The sequence below is a fragment of the Dinoponera quadriceps genome, unplaced genomic scaffold (genome assembly GCF_001313825.1).
Source record: "Dinoponera quadriceps isolate SergipeBrazil2010 unplaced genomic scaffold, ASM131382v1 scaffold397, whole genome shotgun sequence".
In the NCBI taxonomy this organism is placed as follows: domain Eukaryota; kingdom Metazoa; phylum Arthropoda; class Insecta; order Hymenoptera; family Formicidae; genus Dinoponera; species Dinoponera quadriceps.
Genome location: NW_014554705.1, coordinates 587,443 through 606,266, shown reverse-complemented (window position 1 = coordinate 606,266; position 18,824 = coordinate 587,443). Strand labels below are relative to the sequence as shown.

The following is an 18,824-nucleotide window of genomic DNA, read 5'->3' as shown; positions in this document are numbered from 1 at the left end:
AATCAAGGAATTAACACACGCGTTTCTCCGCCTCCGAGTTTCCGTCGTGCCGTAAATAAAAGACAGTTGATTCGTAAAATGGCATAGTTGAGAAGGTAACAAGTGCTCCCCGTACAAAGGAAGAAAGAAGAAATAAAGAGGACGGAAAGTAGACACGCTTGCCATTCGCAGAACGGGAGCGAATGGATTCGTCCGTCCGGCTGGGACGATGCTTGATCGATTATCGAAATAATGACTGCCGCGACATGGAGAGCCCGGTGTATTCAACGCCGAGGAGGAGTACGGCCGGGCTGTTAATACGGTTGCATGTGCTTTTTTTTGTTGCAGACCGTCCTCGTGAATGAACGCACGAGATGGACGTCTGAATCAAAGCCGTCATGGCCCCGTTTCTATTGATCCTCCCATTGCTGGCATCGTTGCGCCAGCTGATACAGCCGATCGGTAAGTGAGGCTCTTCTTCAACGTCCGTTCGTGGGAAAATGCAACGACGTCGACGGAAAAAGGGAGCCGCTGATCGTGTCGAGCGATTCGAATTTCTCGCTTTCAGGGGCTCTCTCGGAAAGCGTGAGAGAGAGAGAGAGAGAGAGAGTTTCGCGTTCGGTTGAGTCGAGTCGATAATTAATTGACACGTCAAACAAATCGCTGACGTCGTAATTAACGATCGACCTCGTTCGCGCGGCTCGAGCTGTTAACATAACGTGAACCGTGGTCGAGATATAACAAAAATTACTTGATAAAACACAGTAGTATACACTTGTGTGTACATTTTATATTTAATATATTTTTGGACGCGATCCTGACGTAATATATATTTTATTCCCGATAACATGACAAGCGACAATAGTCACACGAGACGCAGAGGTAGTCACGTAAAACATACAAATACGAAATGCAATCTAATACGTGCACAGAGATAGAAAGAATGCCTACATGGAAGAGAAAGAGGGCCCGCTTCGTATCAAACTTACTACTTATTAAGAACGCGAGAGCTTCTCAGTTTGGAGTCACTACGAATCTTAGAAACGAAAATATCGAGCGTTCGTATCGAGCATCGCGCTCTCGATCGGCTGAACGCCGCCGAGAAAGAGCCCGGTGTCGCCGGCACCTGTTGTGATTAACGCGTGGATGCAAACGTGTCCGCATTCCGCAGTGTAGCCTTTCCGCGTTTCGTTTGTTTCAAATTAACACTTATTATTTAAGAAACGAATGTGTAGGAATTTTTGCCCGATAAACATTAAATTTATGGACGGCCCTTTTGATGCGTCACTGAAAATACGGCAATATATAGGCCAATACATTCTTAACAGCATTCTAAATCGCGTGCGCGACTTTATTCTCACGATTTCGCATCACTACCGTTAAGCGGCCTTGCCCCAACTCCACCTGCATCAGCGATCGCGCGATTCTCCGCTCCTTTCGCACTTCCCGGCTTCCATCAGTGCACTGTGCGCTGACGTGTAGTGTGTGTTTCTCGATGTGAAGTGCATCGGTCCGTGAAGCAGAACGCGATACTGCACGGCGCTTGCCAATGCCGAGCGTGCCGCGACTTGAAAGGGCCGCAGCTCGCGATCGGATCAGATCGCGTACTGTAAATAGCACCGTCTGTAATTATACGAATCGATTTATCGCGGAATTCCGCCCTATCTCTACCGCGCGGCTAAACCCCCGACAGACCGCAAAGCGAAAATTTCGGAAAAGCGGCCGGCGGAATCGCTTTATCAGCGTCCTATTCTATTTTATTATTCTTTGTATAACCCACATTTCGCGCGGGTGGCGCAAGCCAGGACAGAAATTCCGAATAGCGTGCAGTCGCTGCACGCTATTACATTGTCTCGCTTTACGTTAACACAGATTTATCGTCACACGCAAATCCCGAACGAAACTCGGTTCGCCCGCCTTAGCGCATCTACCTTCCCGAAGGAAAGGGGGGGGGAAAGGGGGAATGCGCAAGGTATGAAAACCGCAAGGAAAACAAGCCGAAACACCAGTGGTTAATTTGCGATGCGTAAATTTGCCGGTGCGTGCGCAAAATAGGAAAGTTGTAAATCTTGAAACAAAACAGCACCGCTCATCCGGCGGGATGAAATGTTGCTGATTAAATAACTAGTCTAGACTGTGCAGTCAGTGTTGTGTAAATCGTATCATTTCCTAGACGGATAATCACGCAATTTTCAGCCTTGTACATTACCCATAAAGTTGAAAGTAACCATAAGTAACTTGAATTATAATTGATAAGGTTAGAATGGCTTTAATTAAAACGGGTTTGACCTTATACGTATAAAGCTGAATATCATTTAATTTTCAATCTAGAGAATGTTACAGCATACGTGACGTCGGACGAACCATTCCCTAGATTGAAATTTTTTTTACCGTTACACAATTTTTAGCCTTTCACGTGTATACACAGAAGAGATTGGATCTATTATAATTAGAACCATTGTAATTCTATACATGCGCGCACACGTGCTGTTATAATTAGAATTATTTCAACGTTACCTTGTACCGTTGTGTGTAAGATTGAAAATTGTATAACTCCTCGTCAAAGGGAATGATACAGCATTTATTACACTGACTGTACCCGTGTCTGACATTTCAATGATAAAATATTTAAATATTATATGGAATATTTCGCGGAAGCGATTTCATATATCACCGTAACATATCAATGTTATGGATAATAAAATATAATATTTCACACATAAAATATATTTTACGTATAAAATATATATATATATATATATACAGCGTGTGTATTAAATTTTGAACAGACGATAATTTCTCGAAAATGTCCTTTCGGTGCGTATTGAATTTTGAACAAGAAATCATTCCCGGAAAGTCGTCCTTTCGACAAATCCGGTAATTAGAGAATATCACATTTAACTGTATTTTAAGCTTATAAATGCCCCGCGGCATTGAACTCAATAAGAAGAACGGGTTTCCGGCGCCTTCCACTGACCGATAAGGAATTCTTCCGCGCTACGTATCAGATGTCCAGAACAAATCGATCCCCGATACTACACGAGGAGCTTTAACTCGCGCGCGTCGGGATCGTTCGAGATCCCAACAGGATATAGTCGGACCCGGTCCTTACCATGATAATGCATGGTGCTACGGCAGCGGTAGCTGAGGAGAAATACGAGTGGAGCTAACGCAACTTATTGCATCCACAGATGTGATCCCGCGCGGCAGACGATGCGGTAGAACTGTAAAATTCCGGTGCAACGTGCGCCTCATTTCAAACGTCCACGTCTAAATCGTAACGCTCTCTCCTTCCCCCTCTCGCTCTTTCTGTCTCTCTCTTTCTCTCTCTCTCTCTCTCTCTTTCACAATATATGGTGCTTTTTTGTAGAAAAGTCCATCCTTTACTATCAGACCGCGGCGATAGCGCGCGTATTTCAACGGTCGCGCTGATCGAACACGCGATCCTCTCGCGTAAGCCTATCGCTATTCCAGCTTCTCCGACAATTAGTCGTTGCGATATTTTCCAAAGAAAGGCCGACGAGCGGAGGAAATGCAAATCCCAGTCAAAGTTGGGACAAGTAAAGTCCATTAGATGCGAAATCCGATACGCGTGCGGCGTGTTACTTCGAGCGTCTTTCGCTGAGTATCAACAGCGATGACGAGCTGCTTTACGCTGCATCTAATAAAACCGTCGCGTCATGGAGAAGCAGCGGGAGAGAAGCAGCGACACGCAAAAAGCGTCGTTTCCGTCAAGGAGAGCGGAAGCGGACGCGAGTAAACGAACTGCCGGTGTTGCTTAACAGCGCAGCGCACAGCCAGTGCGGTAATGACGAGTAAACTTAGTTTTGCAGTCAGTCCTACGGGACTGAATATACCCCACTATTGTTACGTTGCCGGCGCTCCTTGCGAAAGGAATAACGCGACATAACGGAGCCGTATCAGAGCGCGAAAAATGGAATCGCCGTGAAAATGTGCGGTAGAAGTTGAGCGAATACGATATGGAAGTTGTATAACGAATTTATTATCGTTAATAGACATTTTCAGAAAGTAATCACGCCCTGCGTGTAATTGGCCAATGAAAAACTCTTTGTATTGAATTTTTGGAACAGCGAGATTGATGTTTTTGCGAAATATTCATTCGGGGAATATGAAAAATTCATCTTAATTATTTCACGACAAAGCGCCGAATTGCCGTCAATTAGATTAGCAAATTAAAGCCTTGCGGCAACTGCCGTTGCGCCAGCAATGTGCTTTTTGTGCCTTACAAACGGGCGGGAGTTAATTATCGCGGAACACGTAGCGGTTTCTTTCGTGGGAATAGTTGTAGCCGATAATAGGGCTAATGTGATTAAAAACAAAAGCGCGACGAACGTTTTAGCGTCGCGACAAAGGAAGCTTTGACCTAACCAACGGATATATCAGTAACAATGAATATTTAATTCGTAGATATGAAATTGAATATTTAATTGGTTAGAACAAAATTTGACCGTGATGAAATATATATTTTTTTGTCAAATATATCTAAGTTTTCTTATTAATTCGTTTACTCGCTAGAAATAAAATCTTATTTCGCCGTATTTAAATAAACGTTTGTTCCTGTGAAATAAGCGTTACATTTCACAAATAAATGTTTAAATCTCTTCTTTTCAGTGTAGAATATATTACACATATGTTGAATATATACGGGTATTTTCTGTCTGTTGAAGATTAAACATTCGTGTTTAAAGACCGAAACAACAAGAATGTCCCCAGTTAGACACGTGTCCGGGCACTTTTACCTCAAGTGGCGCACGTATCTGCGAACTCGTGTTATGCGCCGGATACGTTTCAAATAGCCGAGAACCTTTGAATCTTTCTGAGATAACCGATTTTATCAATGTACCTGTTTTCAGAGCTCACATTTACGCGTGTGTTCGCGCCCCTCCGTTATTTAGATAAGAAGAAACATTAGATTCGGATGTCCATAAATTAAATAGTATCGACCTCGGGCCTCACTCTCGTTCACGAACTGCACACACGCCGCGCACGAGCGGCGCAGGCACGCTATCCGTTCGCAAGCCGTACGTCCGGGAATTTAATATCCCGCTAATTGCGAACATATTGTAAGAGAGCCAGGGAATGGGATGGAACGATATCGAATCCCGCCGTCGTAACTTTTTTAATCGTGGCGCAATTTAAAACAGCATCAGCGGCGTTTTGATTGCACCGATATCGTGCGTCGCGACCTTCTCGACGTATCTATCCGATGCAGGCATATTCATTCCCGATACCGTGCTATCGCTAATAATAGTTCCTGTTTTATGTAATAGAACGTGCTAATGCGTGAGTGCTGTGTACATTCAGGTGAGAAAGCGAGAGATCAGGAGGGGAGCGAGAAAATTATTATAATTGCAAATATGCAAGTTGATTCTTATACAACCATTGTCGTCTCATATCTTTTCATCTTATTTTTTAATTCTACACAGAAACAATGTACTAGATTCAAGTAGATAATTAATGTAATACTCCAGTACTCCTTAGCAAATTTTTACTTGGATAAAATTTGCTTGGCAAATATTTCATTCGTCAATATTTCACGGATCAAGTAAATATTGCTATATACATTTTGATATTTACTTAATCTCCGAGTAAAAATTTGCTAAGGAGTATTGAAGTAATTATTTACTTGAGTCTGGCACTTATTTTCCGTGCATCAATTTAATTTGCATTTTACATGAAAAAATTTAGTTCAGCATTTGCTACGTACCAGTTTCAGTTTGTCATTAAATATGCCACATGCAAATGACCACGCAAAACCGAATTTTGCGTGCAAGCATCATGTGTGTCAAAACCTGCGTCCAGATGAGTGGGTAATGGGTTGAAAAATTTGCTCGATTTGCCTTAGTCACCGAATATTTGGCAAAAGCAAACTATGCGGTAACATATGGGAAATTTTTCGCAAGCAGAGCCTGGCCAATGTTGAGGGTTTGTCGAATGGAGCAAAGGTTACGTAATAGTATCGGTAAGCGGCCATATTTGAGCATCGGTTAAAGTTGCAATTACAAACGCGTGTTCTGACGAGAACTCATTCTGACGAGTTCGTGAAATTCGATGGTCGGTTAAATCGCCTGAACTTTCTAGCGAAATATTTCAGTTTGAAAACGCGCACAGGCATGAGTATTTTATCTGCTGTATAACAATCCGTTATTGAGAATTTATCGCACGAAATTCTGATATTACGTCCGCCTCCCGTTTAAATATCTGCGTACACACATACACGCACAACACGATATATTAATATTTTATATTTTATTATATTACCCGCCGTTGAAATACCTTTCAACGATTTTCGGATATGCTATGGTTATACTAGGGGGAATACATATTTAAACTCTCCACAATTACGTTGATGGATTTCGTACTTTTATTTTTCTCTTTTATTTTCGCGGAGAGAGGAGGGGAAGTAGAGCTCGCTTTAGTTTCCTCAAATAAACACTATACGAGCCGACCGAATGTGAAATATCGAGGCTGGAGCAGCAACGTAAAATAAGTCGCGATTTCGAGACGATTTTAAGACGATGCAGCATGAAAAATTTGCTCCGTCCAAATAGACCTCTAAGGTGAACTGGCGTTTCTGCCGAGCGCACGACGACGGGACCTTTGTGCGATGGTTGGTCAAAGCCCTTTTGGTATCGATCGTGTCCATTCTATCGTGAGTAGTTGGCAACTTTAGCCGCTGAAGTTGATCAATGGAGCGATAGTCACGACGACAGCTGCAGCGCACAGATGTATTAATACTGACGCGTACACATACGCAGCTGCGTATGCGGAATGCTTCGCGATACAACCGGCAATCGGGATGATCCCCATCGGAAAACGCGAGTTCAATTGCGGCTTAATTTCTTCATTTCGACACGTACCATCAATTGTCTACTTATGAAAGGACAAAAATTTCGACTCGGCTATTTACCAAAGCGTATTAGAATATTGGAGTCATTTTACTTGGATAAGGTAGATATAAATATTCGTATCAGATAAATATCACTTGAACGGTGGCGCTTTCTTCAGCGTAGAGAACTTTCGAAGCGATACCGTCCAAGCATAATGAGAGTCGGCTGCGAAACGCAGTATTGTGTGAGGTATACACACAGCATTGTGAGCCGATTCCGCCTGTCTTTCGTATCGTCCGGGAAAACTCGGCAGATTTCCACGATCCGTGAAACTCGCGTTGGGAGGCCCCAGTTGCTCGCGCCCCACGAGAACGTATCTGCTCGGATTCTGCCGTTAGGACGACGCGTAACGAGCTTAGAAAGGTGCGGTGGGAAAATGTTCTCACGCGAACAAAGTCCGCGGAGAACGTAAAGAAGACGTCGCGGGCGGAAGTCGCGCGCTCGCTCGCTCGCAAGCACCGCGGCGCGCAAACGGGGACGCGTCCGTAAGAGGACGATTTATTCGTAATCAAAAGTTCCCCAACTGTTTTGTCCGCGCGCGGTTGTTACGTGTGTGCCGGACATGCCCGGAAAGCGGCGGTACGCAAATAACTCGGCGCGCAATTATTCGCGGACGTGCCGTCCGAGCGCGGCGACGGCGACGTCGGCGGCGCTCGAAAACGATCGTAATTAAAGCGCGGCCGGATGATTAATCCCCCGATACGAAATCGCGGGCGGATCTTGACGCGCGATGTAACCCCTCCGCCCGCGCCTCCTGTTGTACTCGAAATGCAAGCCCCGGCGTCGGTTGCAACCGGGTCGCCGGCAATTACGCTAGTTATTCACTCGGCTATGCGCCGAGATGGGAAGCGGGGGATCGTTGCGGCAGGCTTGGAATTTAAGATTCGCCGTGCATGTGCGAGCCCGAAGGAGAGAGTCGCCACCACCCCACCGTCCAACCCGTGACATCACCCCTATTTCCGCGCATGATGCCGCCGCGTCTTGGTTGACGAGCTCCTTGGCTTCCCCTCTGCAGTCTCTTAAAACCCCCGGGAGAATCTCAATCCCAAGCACGGTTTTTGTCTGACGTTATATTTATGTAAACATCGCGGGACAGACGATACGAATGAATGGAGGATCGATTGATAGGCGCTTTTCTAGCGCGTCGAGCAAGCGTAAAAGAAGAGTACTCCTCCGACCGACCCGTTCCATTTGTCTTGATAATAATTTAATCGCCGGTCAGTTTTGATTACGCGATAAAAACAGAGACCGTTCTTCTCGTCTGTATGGAGATGCATCGCCAGCGATGTTGACCGCACACAGAGTCAAATCATACAGACCTGTTGACAGGCAGCCAAGGGTAACAGCTGTGACATCAGAATCCATGTAATAATCTGTCGCGCTATATCACGGCGCAATCCCATCAACTTGATACATGTGCGAACCATAAAACGCATCTGCACTCACCGAGACCCAAGCCCGGATCCAAAGACGTTACCACGATCGCGTGACGATAATCTTCGCTAACGCGACGGGGAAACGCCGCGATTGCAAATAGCGCAGCTCGCGATATGAAGATAAATCTTCGCGAAATGTCGGAGTTTCCTCGGCTGGTGGTTACATCATCGCGGCGAGAGCGGATTTTCCCGCTACAATATTCTCGCGAGATGCGCGTAACGTCTATAACGCGGTTTACATCGGGTATATGCGCGATCGACAAGAGAAATTTCGATTATGTCCATGTACGGAGAAAGCTGTATGTAATTTAGTAGGAGAGGATAGGAAATACTTCGAGTTTGTCAAATTATCATTTCTGCATATGCATAAGCAACGGTGACGTAATACGACGTGTAAATCTGAAAGTGCTTCATGCTTTCTGCACGCGCGGCGTAACCCAACACGGCAATTTCCGGTAACACTCGCTGTTTCGCGTCTATCGTGCACTTCGGCGAAACAGCTCTGCAAAAACGTTGTTCTATGTATATTTGTTATACGTTATGTTTTACAAGAGAAGACTAAAAAATACAACGTCGGTTTATATTTTTAATAAAAATATTGCAGAGAATACTGTCAGAACACAGATTTCTATTTTCCGACATACTCACCAATTCTCTCGATATGCGTTGAGTCGTGCTATCAATTAAATTAATACATTAATATGTTTTATCTTGAAATTTAAAAAATAAAACGAAATAGTCAATCTTCCCCTCGTTCTCTGGGAAATCTCTTAGAAAGAATAACGGAGACATGAAATAATAATCCTTGCAAATAATTACATTCTTTCAAGGGAGAAACTCAGGAATTAAAATTAAAATGCTCGACGGGTCCAACTTTAGCGACAACACACCGAGGTTTTAAGTGTTATTCAATAATACAGAATATTTTATAAAACTATCGCCACTTCTCTCCGTCGCTCTTCAAATTCGATCATGCAAATAACGCAATTGATGATCCCGTCGTTCGTCTCTTTTTCACTCAAGCCGCTTTCGTTATGTCGAGCCCTTCCGGATGCTGTTTTATGACCGATGAAGTTTCGAAATATTTGATCACACTGCAATACATAGATTGCGCGCATAGCCGTAAGCATTGTCCAATACATTCGGAATGAGCCAACAACTTCCGCAGGAACTGGCCGCTTCCCACGACGTGATGATATTTTCAACACATTCGATCATAAAAATTCCATCTAGCGCCCCGAGACTCGACTCGGCGAATTTCTCGATCCTGCGGAGCCATTCGCGCGCCGAACGTCACCGAGCGAGCCGCGTCGACGGCGTATAATATTCTCGACCCGACGCGTTTCGGTTTACGACGGTGGTTCCCGCGAAGTCGTTACACATACGTTACGCGACAGTAACTACCACGGTATCCCAGCGTGGATAACTGCATGACCTACGGGACAACACGGAAGAACACACGGCATTGTTGTCCTTGGAAAGCGTTGCACGGTGAAAATCGAGACGTACACACATGTACACACGCGTGCACGCAGACCGAACACGATCGCGGAAAAGCGCAAAATAGCGAGCGCCGGAAGACGGAGGTGAATCAATTCCCGGGGGAAAAGTTCCTCCGAGTGAAGTAAACTTTGGCAATACCAAAGCGTGAGGACGAACTTGCGGCAGCTAGCCCGCTGCATATCTACCTGCACCGACCTAGCTATCTATCTACCTACCTAGCTACCTACCTTCTCACCTTGAACCTCCTCCAATTCATTCTCGTGCCGGTTTGACCGTTCGCACTTTCACGGTCGTGTATTACAGTCAACGCGAGTAAACAGGAGAAAGTAACGGTCGGACCTGGCTTCCGTTGAGAGAGCGAGCAAGATAAATATCGATGGAGAAGCAACAGATTATCTCAGCAAGGCCTCAAGGACGGGGTGTTGATGAGGAATTAATCAACGCTTCGTCCGAATGCTAGTTCTTTGAGAAAAATATATCACTATTATATCCTTATATCGACCTTACATTGACTTGGTGATTTAACCATAGATAAATAGGAAGAATCTTTAAAAGCCAAATCATGGTTGTAACAATATTGTTCAATTATTGTGGGAGGATATATTGTTCAGCGTGCAATGACGTATGCACTGGATAATCCTCCGGATTAACGTACGCGGTGAATCATGTCTCATTATTATTATTTTATTAAATAAATAGATAAGTATAATTATTTCTTTTTTCACGGTATAAAATGTAAACGATATACTTAATTTATAGAGACGATATAATCTAAACCAGAGATATAAAACATTTACGATTTAACAAGCATGCCAGTCAGTTTGTTTCTAAGCATATTCTGCGATATATTAAAGGAATCAATACTACTAGGAAAATCATTACCCAACATGCACGATCGATTAATAGATATAAATGTTTCATAAAGCGTTTTATGAAACGCAATTCCATTTGACTCTTTCTATCCTTCGTTCTATTTCTCTGCAATTATAACCGTCAGCGAAAGCAATATTACCATGTCATTTCGTGTCGTAACGATCGACAGTTGCCCCGTAAGCGATAATTTTCGCAAAGACGTAATGAAAAATAGACGATCATTTGCTTCATGGACATTTTAATTCCATTGCGACGCTACATTTGCCATTTGTGATCAATGCTGAGGAATATTTCTCCGATATCTCCGAGAGTTGCTTCAATGGATCCCTTTGTCGTTAAGACCTCCCTGGGCCAATAACCGCGAGTTGGCCGATGGGTACTTTATGCCTATAATTCCGCGATATTATTCTCATAATAACGACGAGATATTGCCCGTTATAAATACCCGATCAATAGCGGCAGCCGCGATACCGCGCCAATGCGGAGATAACCGCTCGCCCGTCGTTTCAGTACCCCATTTCACGATTCCAACGCCGAGATTGCCGCAAACATCACCTGACATAATTTCCCTCTTCATCTCTTTACTCATTATTTGAAATAGACGCGCGGACGTGAATGCGGAGCGCACCGCTGCCGGCAGTACATGTGATACGCGAGAGGTGGTCACTGCCGACTCGGTCAGATCTAATCTGAACTAATCATACACACGTACGGTAACCAGATCTCCAATATCCCTCGGTCTATATTGAATGTGGGTGTAGACGCCAGAGGGAAAGCCGGAACCTCTACGCTTTAGTCCAAACACGTGCACTACTGACTGCTTAGATGACTTCTTGCAGTAACGCGACGTAAACGCACGTGTGACAATGCCAGCGACAATGCTCGCCGTCGGCAAAGCGAAATGAGATCGCGCCTGCTTAGACGGGCAAGATGTTAATCCAATGTTGACCACGAGCATCTTTTAACACGTTCATTGCCAATCACGCGATATCGCGTGATGCGAGTTCTCACCAAACGGCCGATCACGCGTTATCGCGAAATAGATATTTAGAGTACATAAATCCTATGTACATAATCATAAAAGCATATAAATAATATATTAACTTATTTTGAGCACAATAAAAACTAAGTAAAAAAATTAAAAAAAATTTGGCCACCACACGAAATTCCAATTTTCAGCTTGGCAATGAACGTGTTAAGGGGATGCTACAGCCGTTGACGAACTTGATAAGCATCTATAAATAAACGTAGAGGCAATGAAGAATTGAGGAATTCTTCGAAAAGTTACGTTGCATAAAACATTGATACGATCACGTTTGCATTACTTATACATATAGGTCTTACGTAAATGTTAGTGCGATATAAATGTAAATAAGATGAAGGTGCGCTACTTTATTTTATCGTATCTAACAGAGAATCTAACGAGGATATATAAAATATTTTCTGTAAAATTTTCGTATCTCTTCAGGCTTTTGTGTATAATTATAAGGATATAGAAATGTTCTTCGAAATTTTCCTCATTGGAGCAAATAAACAATCGATACGTACAATAAGCAAAATTTTTGTTTTAGGTAAATGTTTATTCTATTTAACAGGTCGAGATTTCAGTTTTGAAGTATTTTTTTAATTTTCGCTTGAAAATCGTTCCAAACTTCAACCACATCCCCCAATTTATTTCCACACGTACTTTCGCTGCGTAGAAGCATTTGTAATTTTGTGCAATCAATAAGATGTAAATCTTATTGATTTTTATTCTGAACAATCTTACTGAATCTTTGCAGAAAAGAATCAGTATTCTGTCGATAAAATTTTCAAGTATGGCATCCCCTTAATGCTAAGTATCTCGATAACTCAGCTTAATTGAGATTCTCATTGAGACAAGAGGGATAACGTTCCACCGGAAATAAAATCGTGTTGCCTCAGGGTATAACCCGCTGAAATTTCATGATGCTAGAACGTTATAGACGCGCGCTACGCGTACGCTATTTAATTAATTATTATATTATACCAAGAATAATCTCAGTCCGTGTAATTATATAGGTATCTGATTAGTATTATCTATCAGACTAATATCGATCTATTTCTTTGTCTTCTTCGACCTCTTCTTTGTCTTGTTTAATATTTTAATTTTTGGTCTTCTTTAACCCGTAAACTGTTGATGATGAATTGTCAGACTTCACGCAATGATTTGGCAAGCCGCGACACGACAGCGCGACGGCCAATCAACAATAGGCCTGTTGGTTTTAATTGAACTACTAATGTTGCACGGGAATTCCAAGAACTTCGTTCCTTTTACCTTTATCGCTGGTTTAAATACCTATTTCATTTTCAGTGCAAAAAATGTAACCTAGTTCTGCTAAAACGAACAAATGTATGATTTCGATAATTTCGAACTTTTTATGCCTCTTTTAGAGAGGAATTAACTGCACGGTACTGGACATTCAAAATATACATCGGAGATTAAAAATATTGGAAAAACTTTGAAATACATTAATACATTATATTATATAATTTCATTAAAAAATAAGTAGCATATTGTGACGGAAAAATCTCCGTGCAATTACAGCTGAGAAAAAGTGCGCGATAAACACGCAATACTTTTTCTCGCGTCGACGATGACATTTGAGTGAAACGTAAAATTATATTTATTTCTTGTATGTTAATACTGTATTTCAGGGTTTATGTTCTCTGATTATATTTGACATCAAATAATATTTCAACGAATAACAAACAACACGGAAAAGTGTCGAATATTACGGTCGTTTTTTAAAATAAGCCGTTATTATTTGTGTATGCGTTGTTAAATGTGATAATTATATTAATAATCCTTTTGCGCAATAACCATTTCGCGTTAAATTCGATGTAAGCGCGCCCAGCGTAGGAAAAATATTTGCCGTATGATGCAGGCGTTATTGAAATCTAAAATTAATTTTCGCACTTAATTCAGTTAAAAGAAATAATATAAAAGCGTCGATTTTTTTATATGCGTTAATATACTACAGGTTTTATAAATATCTGTAATTATTCGCGATCACAATTATATACACACACACACACACACACACACACACACACACACACACACACACACACACATACGTCCGCTCCATTTTGTACTATAGTTTAGCCAGAAAGAAATATACATCCACAAATCCCCTCAAATAATTGGACCCGTATACATACTCGCCAGTTGAAAATCTAATTTCATCTGCAAGCTCTGCGCAAGTCCCTACCATATTCTTGTTAACGAATGCCCAATCGGCCATATCCAATCTTTAACCGTCTCGTTAAAACTAGAAGCGATTTAACCGTCATTTATAGCTTACAAATATAGAACAAGAAAGTAAAGAGATCGTCGGAGATTTAACGAACGATATTCGATTAAAAATTGGATCGGTCCATCTGGTCTAATTTAAGTAACATCGAGTCTCCGAGAGACGGCGAAATATTAACGACGCTCAATGTCGAGTGGATTCACTTTCGTGCATTAATACGCAATTTTTAACTGTCTTAAAGATAGCGCACGTCTTGAAAAAGGTCTACTCGAAATAAATAGATCGTGGAGGACGCAGACGTTTTCAATGATTCGAAATTTCCACAGACTGCGCGATCGACCGAGGCGGACCGACGAAGCAGAGCGACGTTGGCTCTTACCCCAGGCCTAAATCCGTCAAGGATGTTTTAGCGCAGACCGGCGGCAACGCGCTGCTGCCCTGCCGATTCAACGGTCCTGGAATAGTAAGTACACATATACATTGACGCGCAAATATGTGCGTTTAATATGGGCGCACGCGTTGTCGAAGAGCGCGCGTATGTAGCGGCCATCTGATGCAGTACGTGCGCATGCATTATACGCGGCCGATATATACACGGACCGAAATTTCGGCCCGTGTATCGCAGTATCGTTCGCACACAAAACTACGCGTTACGCACGCACCGTTGTCATAATACGCCTGACCACGTTGTACCTCGTGAAACACGTAGCATGAGCCTGTAAGTAGATATGCTCGTTACTGCTGCGCCCGCGGCGAAAGAGTAAAACCGCCAGCGGCTCAGTCAGTTGTCCGACGATCCTTGCCGGGAACAATTTGCATTTATGAAGCGACTATTAGTTATTAATTCTTTGTTTTCCTGTGATATACACTGAGAAAAATTTCCGGATAAACCGATTAAATGATGTATCCGATTGTTATTTTTGTCGTCCGATCAAGTAACGGACACCTTTGTCCGATGAAATATTCGGCGAAGTTACCGATGGAAATTAGTCGCCTTTCATATGTCCGTTATAATTTTCATTCCGTAAAGACACGACTTGATCAGATATATATATATATATATATTCGTTTGTTATTTTTTAATTGGATTATCCGATCAGATATGATCGGGCATTTTTCTCAGTGCATACGCCGTGTTAACCGTCAAGTCACTGGTAAATAAGCATCCCACCGTCGTGCCTTGCAACACAAGAGTTGTTTTCGAAGAGAACATTGAAATCTCGGTCTCGCAAAATACTTCGCAATTCCCCGCATTCCCGCCGAGTTACGAAATATTCAATTATAGATTCTCACGTGCAATTGCCGGCGTCTCGCGCTCGGTTTCTCGCGCTCACTTATCGCTACGGAGATAATTTGCAACTGAAATTTCGTTAGATCCATTTTTTTGAGCTGAGGGAACTATTATACTTCTTGTTTTCTGTGCATGAATGAAAATGTGACAAGTAATTCATCGATCGAATAGAGGACCCAACGGAGCTTTCTGCACATTTATTTATTCATGGTATTAATCATCCGATACTTTATTTCAGAATCTTGAATTTTCGATCATCTCGTTCATTCATTTGTGAAAGACTGGGAATTAAAAAGTAAAATGAAAGGAGGTCTAGAGAAGCGTACGTACGAATGCCATATCTTCGTTACGCGCACCGTTGTAACACATACTCGGGTATGTCCACGGTATGATGTATCTTACGATTCCGTTCGGGACTCCGTATGAGACTTACGGCTTAAAATAGCACATTGTTTGTGGATAGCTTGTAATACAGCAAGCGAGAGAGAGAGAGAGAGAGAGCGTGTCGGCTTCCCACGATTATTATTCCACGAGGAATTTTGACTGCTTTATGCGAAAACGAGTACGAACAGCGAGTTGGAATGAAAATCGCGAGATAATTACTGAGGGATGATCACGACGGAGGCGAAATGAATGGAAATCGCAGTCAAAGCAACTGGAAATACCCTGTTCAAAAAATTAGATGGCAATCCGTATAAAAAACCATATGGAATCCCATGGTTGTCCCTGGACGCGAGAAACCCAGGTTCTAAATAAGAATCCATGTGGATTCCTATACGAATTTTCACAAGCCATGGGCTCCCGTATGGATTTTTATTATCCTATATGGATTCACATGGGTTTCCGCGAGAATTCACGTGGAAATTTTCAACGGGGATGTGTCCCTCAATGGAAACGCATCGCATCACTTCGAATCCATCAGCCGGATCGACTGGCGAGGCGACCCATTAAAATCCGATCTTTCCTTCCAGCATTCGCGACCGCGGACAATTAGAGCGCGCCGAATTTAATGATAATCGTCATCGCGTCAACAGAAATGTCGCCGTGTGTAATTGTCAACGCGACCATTGCCGCTCAATCACAATTAGAGGACTGTAAACCCCGCACGGTAAACTCAACAGCTACGTCGATCCGACGCGGTTACCCGTTTGTCAGAGGACATCAAATTGCCGTGGTTGAGAAAAAAAAAATCGATATTAATTCGCTCGTCTTTTGCCCGTGGATGAGCATTACGCACCCGCAACATTGTTCCGGCGAAATAACGCGGGGCAATTAATGCGATCGGAATTTGTTCGAAAGTTAAAATCCGGCCGATCGTTTACCCGGAGACGGAGGAGGGAGGGGGCGGCAAATGATTGAAGAGAGCACGCGTGCAATCTGTAACCCGCCGTCCATCTGCCGGACAAGGATAGATTGCTGCGGTAATCAATTTTGGCTGAAAAGGACCGATATCATACACACATCGAAACAAAATAATGAGATCGCCACGTATCGAAATTCGCCGGCAGTCGCGCGGAACGGAATAATAACTCTCGATTAAAACGTGTTAAATTGTCAAGAAATGAAGCTCGATTATCTGCCGATTTGATTAAATCGCTCATGCGTCCGCCCTCTAATCGTGCGGAATTATTTCTATTATCCGTTTATCCGTGCGCAAATACACATGTCGTTAATATCATCGCACATTATCAGAATTAAAAATATTTAACCTCTCTCTTTCTCCCTCCTTCTGAAGTGATTCTCGACGATGCGTATTTGCTAATCTTGTTGTGTGTTTCGCGCATAGAGAGCCGAGCTATATAACAGCCGCGCGATCGATAGGGCACGACGGAAAAAGGTAACAAGGACGGAATGAAAAGTAGATACCGCTGGGACGACAATACCACTGGCGTGGTCTTTGAAGTGCCAAATTCCGGCACTTCATTCGGCGCCGGCGCGGGGAAATTGCATGAGAGAATTGCATTTCCTTTGTCCTTCAAACCGGAGAGTATCGCGGGTTACCTTTGACCTGTAGTTGACGATTACCATTCAGGTGGGACACGTCCGATTGAGTACGCTCTCCTATTCGCTGTTGTGACAAGACTCGCGTTCAATCGTGGTCGGCAAATTATGCCCACGCGTGCCGTACTCAACGCGCTAAGAATTCCAATAATCTTTACTCCGAGAGTCTTTAAGGTAAAAAACGGAGGACTGAAAATCGCACCATCCCTCCGTCATTTATATGGAATAATGCCCGGCATTTTCTATAGATCGTTTCAACGTGCCTTTTATATACAGGATATCTGTCGCTATGCGAGATATCCGTTATATACTTGTAGTTTAGATCAATGTGAAGAAAAAGTCCTTTATTTTGCAATCATAATAAAATTTCAAGAATAGAACAAATTTTCCTCGAAAACATCTGGGGACATTGGTAGGCATTAAATAATTAAAAACGGCGAAATATCTAATACCGGCTGTTTTAATGAGAAGCACAGGAATAATATTATTAATTCGATATCTCAAAAGAAAATTGTATTGTTCTAAATTCGAATACCTCGGCTCGTATACCGAATACAAGAAGACAACACGTAGTGTGTAAAATTAGTAGAATTTCATTTAATTGCGCTATATTTTCTGAATGAGTCGCAACAACAGATGGAAAATACGTGCGCCAAGTAAAATATTCTTGCAGCTGAACCGGCTTATAATGCATTGCCGCTAATCTTGACGTGAACTACAATCACAAACGTCTCGATATATATCATTTATATCACATAGAACGTTTCCGAGTCGGATATCACTGCTGTTGTTCGTCGGATATCACTGTGTTGTTCGTCGAACTGCTAAGCCCGAAATGATCCAATTAAGCATGAGAACGTCGAATAAATTGCACATGGACATGGAAGCAGCTTTGCACTCGGCGACGACACTCTCTGATATAATTACTGGTTAAGCTTCGATCCCATCACCTACTATTAGCACACACGTACAGGAAACTGGAACTCCCTTCTAATGCGAACGTTGTATCCGCGACGTGCCGTTCTAAATCGAGTTAAACGTGATTTGTAGCAATTTGTCGACGTTTCAATTCACAGCCATGCTAAAATCGTTGCTTCATTTATCCGATATCTTTTTACATTGTCCGTTATCTATATTCTTTGCTTAAAAAAAGAGAGACGATGCGTGAAAGGCTGATTGTAAGATTGAGATATCTGAAATAGGACAAAATGGTTTTGAATGACATGTCTTTCTGCAATCTTTAAGCTTACTCGTTATTTGAAACTTGTTCCACATCAGATATTCAGATCGGAATTTAGAATCAGATTTCGGCTTTTTATTAATCCTATGCGACATTACATTTGTAAGGGCGATTTAGCCGAAGAACTCACGTCTAACTCTAAATTCATATCTGATGATCTTACCTGAGGCAAGTTTCAAGAAACGACTGTTGATACGGGCCTTAATGTCCCACGCGAATAACAAGCCAATGAGATCAAGAGGAAACAAAATAAATAAATATGTCGGGTTCAATATAGCTCTGAGGGATTTTCTTTCTTTACAAATACCTTCGCGA

At 42.6% G+C, this 18,824-nt stretch overlaps 1 protein-coding gene across 3 annotated transcripts in view; it reads left to right on the top strand.

Annotated features, from left to right (window-relative positions):
* Positions 1-18,824, top strand: part of LOC106740942 (titin-like) — a 104,831-nt gene that overhangs the window by 60,527 nt on the left and 25,480 nt on the right. For 2 of the 3 annotated variants that reach the window (XM_014612431.1, XM_014612430.1), the window contains exons 2-3: positions 328-441; positions 14,304-14,440. In XM_014612431.1, coding sequence (XP_014467917.1) covers positions 378-441; positions 14,304-14,440 — 201 coding nt within the window. In that variant the 5' untranslated portion in view covers positions 328-377. The remainder of the gene's footprint in view (positions 1-327; positions 442-14,303; positions 14,441-18,824) is intronic. The other variant, XM_014612432.1, reaches the window with a different exon arrangement.